At 37.2% G+C, this 9,310-nt stretch overlaps 1 protein-coding gene across 1 annotated transcript; it reads left to right on the forward strand.

Annotated features, from left to right (window-relative positions):
- Positions 1–301: 301 nt before the first annotated feature.
- On the forward strand, positions 302–2,430 carry LOC149045878 (gamma-tubulin complex component 6-like). Its single transcript, XM_089207805.1, has 2 exons — positions 302–614; positions 1,217–2,430. The coding sequence occupies exons 1-2, from the start codon at positions 446–448 to the stop codon at positions 1,306–1,308; spliced, it is 261 nt and encodes an 86-aa protein (XP_089063931.1). The 5' UTR covers positions 302–445; the 3' UTR covers positions 1,309–2,430.
- The last annotated feature ends 6,880 nt before the right edge of the window (positions 2,431–9,310 follow it).

The raw sequence follows: 9,310 nt of genomic DNA on the forward strand, positions 1-9,310 counted from the left end.
TGTATCTTCTCGGTCATATTCATTAAATCGTGAAACCCAGAGTAGCACCAGCCATGTCTGATTGTCTACCTGGTTGCTTTGTGGACTTCAATATTGAAGAAATGTAAAATGGTTTCCGTTTCTACATAGCGGAGTGGTCTCCAGCTTATCGAGTGTTCTCCCAACCTCCCAAGTGTTTACATCAGGCTATGTAAACACGGAAATCATTTTACATTTCTTTTATAAAATAACTAATGAAAGAGGAACGAAAACCGTGTTTACATACGCTCATGTAAAATGGTTTTATGGCCAATCAGAGCGCGCGTACTATTTGAATTATTTTATAAATCTAATTCTTAATTTTCTTTATCCAGGTAAGGAGCTTGGACGACTTGCACAACCAACACACGGACTACCTCCGAAAAGCATTTTCCGTTCCCTGCTCAGTCGAAAGGCAGCGCCTGTGATGACCATCATTAATGACCTGGGCACGCTTATACTCAAACTGCGCACGCAGCTTTTGGCGTCCCCGTGGCAACAAGACCCTGGTACAGGGCACGTGACTCGTCCCGCTTATGACATCATGTGTAACACTCATAAAGTATTCAAAGAATACTCTACCTTTCTCTTTACAGGTGAGATGTTTCGGGAAATGAATTTTTTCTTCGTATACAGTTTTTTAGGACTGGAGAATGTTGTAGGTGTAACGGGTCTGTTGAATATCTTTGATTGCAGAGCAAGAAAAAAATTTTTTTTCTATTTTTTTTTTCGCGCCCTAGCTATTTGCGTTTCTCCGCGCTTCAGGTAATTGCCTTGTTTATCATCTGAATTCTCATTGGCTCGTTTTGATAGCTTCCATGTCTCTGATAGGAAGTTGTGATGGTTTCTGTGTTAGTTTCATAGCACGTAAGAGAAAAGCACTATGATGAAATAATTTTCTTTTTTCTATGGGTCTCTGCGAATTAGCGGTGGGTTCTTACTGCTGCACAAAAAGGGTGCATTCGGCGATGTGCTCTCTGAATAAAGGTGTTCTCCTTATTTTAAGCAGAAGAGGTAAAATAATTTTTTCAAACTGATAGAGCAATCCTGTTGGATTTTTGAGAATTCCAAGCGCTTTTAGGCACCAATAATAGATACTGCAGGCGGTAAATGTTACCGGTTACCGCCTCGAAGGAGAACACTATTATTCAGAAAAACCGCTTGATTTAAATAATTGTTTTTCTAATTTTTTTTCCAGTGGTCAGTAAACTTGTTCGCAAAGGTTATCAATCGCACTTGGCCGACTTTCTACTAAGAATCAACTTTAACAACTTCTACAATGTGGAATGAATTCGTTACCACTGGACCTCGACGTCACAAACGAATATATTCTTATGACTGTGTTATTTATTGTGTAGTGCTTTGAGAGACGTAAAAACCACATAAAGCAGGACTGTATTGGCAGGGCTATTATCTCAACTTCGCAAAGATATAGTAGACAGACCACTCTCAGACTACTAACAACTAGCGACTTTGAAAGAGAGAAATACATTTTTTAGGTAAAGATATGAAGAGAGAGATGATCACGCGCACCTTTGACTTTTGCCTTAAATTTTGTCATCTAACGCATTTTTTCGCCTCACCCCTCCCCCCAACCTCTCTACTCATCGAACCGAACCGAAAGGAGTTCATTTCAGTCTTTCCACCTGTTTGAAACTAGGTGTTTCTGAAAGTCGTCTCGATGGATTAGATAGACACGATCTACACAGCAGTGGGATCTCTTTTAAGCTTAGTTTTTTTTTTCTGAATTGTCCTTAAAGTTACGTCAAATTAAGGTCTTGGATAATCGTCTTGAAAGGCGTTCGCTCGAGTAAACTTCGACTGTCAAAAAAATTCGGGAAAATAAAGAGATCCGATCGGGCGGATTGTGGTTTTTCCATATAAGTACATAGCTCTCTTGCAACACACAAGAAAAGTGACAGGTTTTGCTCGTGTTTTTAGCGCACAAATTTTCGTTGAAAAGTGGCGTACTTGATCCATGCGCCTTGTACGACGTTAAAACAAATATGGAAACGAGCTCTTAGCTTTAAATGACACGGAAAAACCTGTAGGTAACAGCACAAATTAGAACTGACATGATTTCGAGTGAAATTCGGTGTTAAAAATCGAGTAATTCTATCAAAGACCATATATTTAACGAGCCCGTAGTAAATTGCGAGTGCAATTTGTGGTCTTTGAAAATTTTTCAAGTCCCCCTTTACAAGAAATTGCACTCGAAATCATGTTGTTACTTAGAAATAATATACATGAAAAAGGCATCTCTCAAAGGCAAGGCAAACGAAATTTTGACAGCGTGCGTGCTATTTGTAATTTGTATTCATGTTCCAGCTTTGCACTCGAGTTACACTGCACTCAGTTTCAGCCAATCAGAAGCGCGTAAATTTGTCGTGTATATTTTTAGTGTAGGTAACAACATGAGACAACAAAATTGCATTTGTGTTACAACTTTGCACTCGTATTACATGAAAAATGGACTCGTTTTCAGCCAATCAGACGCACGTAATTTTTTCATGCATATTATTACAAGCAGATAGAGTGAAATTTCGGATCAAGTTACCGACGATTACACACCGACCCGGCAAATAGTAACAGGAAAGGCAAGTGAGAGGTGTGTAAGCACGCCAAGCGCCAAAAGTAGAGAAAGCACTTGATTACGTCTCGTGTTCCCCCCTACATTTCTTTTGTGCTTTACAACAAAACAAAGCTTCTTTATTTGTTAACGTCACTCATTTGATATTAAAAGGGGGCGATTCACGCTTGAAATTATTGTCATTTGAAATATTTGTTGTTCTCGGCCAAATAGAGGCTAATTTTCACCATTTCACATCATATCTACACTCTGCTGTAGTTTTGAGAAATGAAATACATCAGATGATGAGGTAAAAAATATTTCGCTTCAGTTTTCAATTTCTGATTGGTCCATTCTTTTTTGAAACCAATGACTGGCGTCAATTTTTCTGTGCAGAAGGCGTCTGACAGAACATTCTAGGATGATAAATGTTTGCAGCCTTGAATGCGACTTAACTAAACATCTATTGTCCTAAGTAAATTTTAAGAGCTGATAGGAGCGAGAAGGTTTTATAAAACCCTTATATAAACAATTATTTTTGCCTAGAACGGTTTTGCTTAAAATTTTCTTAAACAAGAAATTCAATGAAATTGTGATTTTGGATCTTCGGCTGGTTCCTCTCCATCCTCACGATAGTTGTAAATGAACGCATTGCCGTGGTGAAACCTTTGAAATACTTGACTTTTATGAAGCGCCGCCCAGTCATTCAAATGGTTTTTACATCTTAGGGGATTCCTTTTCTTTTCACTTTTACTTTTCTTTATTGTCAGTTAGATTCAGTGAATTCGAGAATGCGATGACCATCGTCGGCTATTTGTGTTTGCTCTTCGAGATAATCTTGTGCCTAATGCTAATCTTTTTTCTTACATCCATATTTCTTGTTCAATCTGAACTCTAGGGATCGCTCTGTAGCCAGGCAATTTAATTTTTATCATCGGATCCTTAAAGTTCAAACTCAGAACAAATCAGCTGTAAAATGGGTGGTTTTGGTAACGTCTGTGTTTCTATTGTGTTACGGAATATTCTTGCGTTGTAGTTTATTATTTTTTTAGCTGGTCATAAATGTAGTTACGATTTTTATTGCAAAATAACTCAACAAGTTATTAACTCCGGCCTATAACGTAAAGTTTATGCTTTCTTCAAAAGAGATATAAAGCAAGAATGCGGAAGGCTTCTCTTCAAAAGGCGTTGTTATTTAAAAACAGAGTAGTTCGGACGCAAGAAAAACATTAGCTGATGCACATACTTAAAACCTAAATCCTGAGGACTTCCGGTTCAGAATCTATTCGTGACATGTTGATTCTTATCTAAACAGCTGCTTGGTTAAAAAAGCTTCCGATGAAACAAAGATAAGTCTGTTTAAGAGAAGTAGTGTTGATATGACATATGTCTAAAATATTTAAGACCACATATTGTTTATTTTGAGGCCGTAGTTTACTGGAGAAAATGTTTTTCTCAAATTAATCATTTAGGCTGGCATGTATTTTAGCCCTAGAAACACGTGGTTCTTATAACTATGTGCTTGTGTTGTATATTTTAAAGACATAGAGTAAAAAAATATCATCTTCTCCTCAATTTTGCTGTGTTTTTCAATGTATGTTCTCTTCAATGTTTTAGAGTATTAAGCTCTTGTCGTTGAATTACGTGATAACTTTGAAACGATAAATACTGGAAAAAAAATTCCTGAATTGCCTGACTTTTCGTCAACGACAGTCGATTTGCATAAGTGCAACTTCCTCATGAGCTGTGTTTAATTTAGCGGGGAACTGATCATCACCTTAAATAGTCAACACCGATATAAGATTCATTGATATATATATACTTATAATTTCCCCGTTTTCATTCGGGAAATTTTTTCACATTTGGTAGCGTAGGTAACAATGATATAACATTTCCAACACTTTTTTACTACATGAGAACTTATCTTAGAGATGCTCGTTAAGGAAGATCTTCGTGCGACTTAAAATGAAATACTTGACAAGTATTCAAGTCATGTAATCCATCGGTCGTATGTCAAGAGAGATTGTCAAAGGCAAACGCCTTCAGGAAATTTTATAACATTACGTATTCTCGATAAGTCTTTGTGAAATGCTTTTAATTTCTGCTTGTGTGTTTAGCAAACAATTTTTTAAAGAAAAGTGACTCACGTAACCCACAAGTCTTGCACACAATGACCTTTAAAACGAGTATGAAAACGAGTTATTTGGTTGCAACTGACGCAAAGAAAGCTGTAGATAAATACATCTTATTAGACTTTTTGGTGTGTAGTATCGCTGAGTATTTTTGCGACTTGTGCCGTATTTTGACGAGCCCGTCTGGCGAGTAAAAATACAAACAACGCCGCTTAAAAACGTCTTTTACTTGATAATAAAAGGGGGCGATTTACGCTTACACTGACCGATCGATAATTTTGAAATTATTGTTATTTGAAATATTTGTTGTTGGCTAAGTTTCGTTAATTCGCATCTTATTTGCACTATTATGCTGTACTGATAGTCTAAAAAAAGGACTGCCGTAAATTTTATTTTAATTAAAACACATTAGAAGATGAAGTCAAAAGAAGTTCCGCGTTTGTTATCAATTTCTGATTGCCATTGGTTCCTTCTTCTTGAAAACTAATAAACAGACGTCGAACTCCGCGCACGAAGCGTCTGACAAGAACATCGTTGAGTGATGGATGTTTGCAGCCTTGAATATGACTTAATTAAACAGCATATATTGCCCTAATTAACTTTTGCGTAGGTTGGATGGGGCCATATGGTTGAATAAAAACTCTATATAAACACAATTAAATTTTTTATCGTTAAAACCTTTCAAAACACTCTTGGCTTGACCGAAGAAAGAAATTGAAAAGTCCTAGACAGCCATTTAGAAGAAATTCGATGGAAACGTGGTTTTGGGTTCTCGGCTGGTTCCTCAGCATTCTCACGATGGTTGTAAATGGATTTGTCATCTTCTTCGTCTGCAGTAAACGTCAGCTTCGCACCAAAACCAACGCATTTGTCGTGTCTTTAGCAGTGGCTGATTTTGGTGTTGGGATGATTGTTGTTCCTTCACTCTTTTTCTGCAGCCTCACAACCGAATGTACTCCACGCTCAAAAGAGGAATTAATTGTGACATTTGTAAGGGTGTTCACTATTTACGCCTCCGGAACAAACTTGGTTAGTTTAGTACTGGAACGTTATGTTGCTTTTGTGAAACCTTTGAAATACTTGACTTTTATGAAGCGCCGTCGAGTCATTCAAATGGTTGTAACATCTTGGGGAATTCCTTTTCTCTTCACTCCTACTATAGTGTCGATTGAATTTAGTGCAATCGATCTTGCCAGGACGATAAGCGGCTACTTGTATTTGCTTTTCGAAGTAATCTTGTGCGTAATTCTAATCTTTTTTCTTGCATCCATGTTTCTTGTTGTTTACAATCTGAACTCTAGAGATCACACTTTATCCAGGCAATTGCGGTTTAATCAACCGGTTGCTAGAGCTAAAACTCAGAACAAAGCGTCAGTGGTAAAATGGGTGGCTTTAATAACGTGTGTGTTTCTATCGTGTTACGGAATAATGATGCGTTGTAGTTTTTTATTGTTAACTGATCAAAACTGTAACGATTTTCGTTACAAAATACCTCTAGAAGTTATTAACTCTGGAATAAATCCTATAGCTTATGCTTTCTTTAAAAGAGATATACAACAAGAATGCAAAAGGCTTCTCTTCAAAAGGCGTCGTTAATTAACAACAGAATAGTTCCGACGCAAGAACAACAGAGTAGTTAAGGACAGCCATTAAAAAGAAATTCGATGGAAACATGGCTTTTGGTTCTCGGCTGGGTCTTCTGCATCATTACGATGGTTGTAAATGGATTTGTCATCTTCCTCGTCTGCAGTTAACGCCAGCTTCTCACCAAAACCAAAGTATTTGTCGTTTCTTAAGCGGCGGGGGATTTAGTGTTGGGATGTTTGCTGTTCCTCCCCGCTTTTTCTGCAACCTTACAACCGAATGCACTCCACGCTTTGAAACCTTTGAAATTTTTAGCTTTAATTTGCAAGAAAATTTACGTTGGAGTAATGTTTTTTCTTAAAACCATTGAAGCCGACTTGTATTTTGATGTAAGAAACATCTGTTTTTTTAAAATTATGAGCTTGCCTTGCATAATAAAATAAAAAGAGTAAAAACATATCATATTCCTTGTCAATTGATGTGACCGGTTCTGTAACAGATTGCTTGATCCACGCGTAGTTCAATCCGACGATACCATAAAAAATACGGTTAGAGTCTTAACGTTGACAGAGAGCTGTGCCCAACATTTCGTAGGCATAGTATCCGTCAGTTCCTTGATAGAGGTTGTTCTTCGGGAACTTTTGACCCTTAACAATCCCTCGAACAAACTTGACCTAAGGCAAGTTCTTGCTTAGTTTTATTATTGATCTATGACGAAGATTTTGCAAGGAAGCCTTTCGGGCGGGAATCTTCATGTTTGTAGCCTCGCTTATGACCATTGCAGTCATCTGTATCGTCCAGCCTCCTCTCCCTCCCCCCACAAGGGATAAATGAGCCATTTTTTTTTGTAGAGAAGTCAAGAGAGGAAGTCAACAGTCGATATTCTCTTGAGAAGTTGAAATGCGTACGGGTCGTCCGCTGGTACCCCGAAAGAAATGACCCTCGTGAGGATGAGTACGAGGTTGTTAGTTGATGCTCGATTGCACGTTTCTTTCTCCTTTCCTTTCCTTCTCTTTCACCCTTTATCGAAAATTGGAAAAATACAGATATTCCTTCGACCGTAATTTTCTTCGTCGAGACAAATGTACGAGGGAATCGAAAAAAATTATCGCGCTTAGAAGGAGTTCGAGGGAGCTGATATAGTTAATAAAATAAAATAGAAATAAATTTCATTGAGATAATCTGGAATTTAGCAGTGGCTCTTCGCAAGGCTACTGTTTGTGCGCTGTCTCCAAGTCTAATTTGAATTTGGACAACGATTTTAACAACTGAAGAGTTATCTACAAGCAATAGTTTGGTATTTCTACGGTTCCCGCGATATTTTTACCTCTTTATTAGAATCTACTAAGTCTTAAAAATTATCAACTATTGCTTACGATCGCACAAAACGAACCGAAAAGCTTGTTGTTAGTATTCAGCCAGTTGTTTAAAGTCGGAAAACTCATTTGAATTACAAATCAATTTCAAAGATTAAAATTTATGAATTTACTATCAGTCTTGCAAGTGGAAAGAGCTTACGAACTCAAAAAAAATATTTCAGTGTCTTTTTCAGCCAGTTTGTGGCCAAGAAAGAGGTCATTTCGACATTATTAACTTGGATATCGTCAGTTTTACCAAGGTCTACCAAGAGCGACAACTGTTTCTTTAAATGTGCAGATTAGAGTGTCGAAAATTCGACGTCGTGAATTGATGGACGACACTCTATGTGTTTTCCCAATGGCAATGTATTGTTTTTGTCATTGTTTTCTCTATCCAATAACTGTATATAGTATGGGGCTGTGCGGAAATTTTACCAATAACTCATCTATTAATACATATTGGATTGAAATACAGTGTTCTTCTTGTTGTCGTTACCGTTGAACATTACATTACAGAGTGACAAGTAGAAGGGGGCGCCTATTGGACAGTACAGCATGTACACTGTAAGATGAACTCCATCCCATCCGTAGCCACCGTAACAATTTTTATTGAACCAAGTGACTCCTGAGGCAGCAGCGAGAAGTTTTTTCGTTCATTGTTGTTGTATTGATCAACTTAATTTACTTATTCAGTTCCTATTGTTATGTTTAAACTTATTTCAACAATAAACACAGTGTATAGTGCTCGATGTTATTCGAGAGGGGGGGGGGGGGTTGGGTGTTTAATATATTGGCCTGAGAGTGAGCGCTTATCCGGGGGAAGGTGCTTGTTAGAGTGTGGGCTCTTATTCGAGGAAATACGGTACATGCAGTTCAGAGCATGTTAATGAAATGAAAGGAAAGAGAAGAAAAGCAAGATTCTTTCTTACCAGGTTAGTTACTTATTACCTTTTGATAACGAATTAGCTATCCACGCCTATATGTTTGATCTGCATTGAACGCCCCAACCTTGATTAAGTGAATGTGTGCGATAAAAAACTAATCGCACACGAAAACGAAAGAAAATCACAAAACAGAAAACAAGTTCGATTTCTAGAATAGTTGATATTTTGGATACCTATCAAGAATTTTTTTGCAATCTCTTGTAAAGCTATCGAATTAAGATGGATTTCACTAGAAGTTTAAAACACGGCTTCTCTTAATTAATCGATTCTAAGATTAACTTCAAGGACTAGATGCTGGAAAAATGCTCAAAAATTTAAGAGCAAATTTTTATCAATAGCTGAAATTGTAAAATTTTTGAACAGAAATAGGTAAATAAGAAAAAAGAACTCGGAGCCGAATTGATAAATGTCTTAGCTTTCGAGGAGAACAACAAAATTGAAATAGAGCGGTCCTACGTTGCTGCTTTTCAAGTTTTCCCTGGAATTCATTTTCTTAAAAATGTACATACGTGTATAGGTCGGGTAGTTTGTTTATTTTCTTTCTCTTCTTTTTCGGTAAAAATAAGACTTTTTTTGCCATGCAGCCTGATTATCATCTGTCTTAGCTCTTGAGGCTAAAAACCCCAAGAAATATTTTTCAAACATTGGTCTCTCTCTAAATCGTTTCTATATCCATTGTAAGTCTTACACTCTGATAATAGTCAT

The sequence above is a fragment of the Pocillopora damicornis genome, chromosome 5, assembly GCF_964200805.1.
Source record: "Pocillopora damicornis chromosome 5, jaPocDami1.2, whole genome shotgun sequence".
Taxonomy (NCBI): domain Eukaryota; kingdom Metazoa; phylum Cnidaria; class Anthozoa; order Scleractinia; family Pocilloporidae; genus Pocillopora; species Pocillopora damicornis.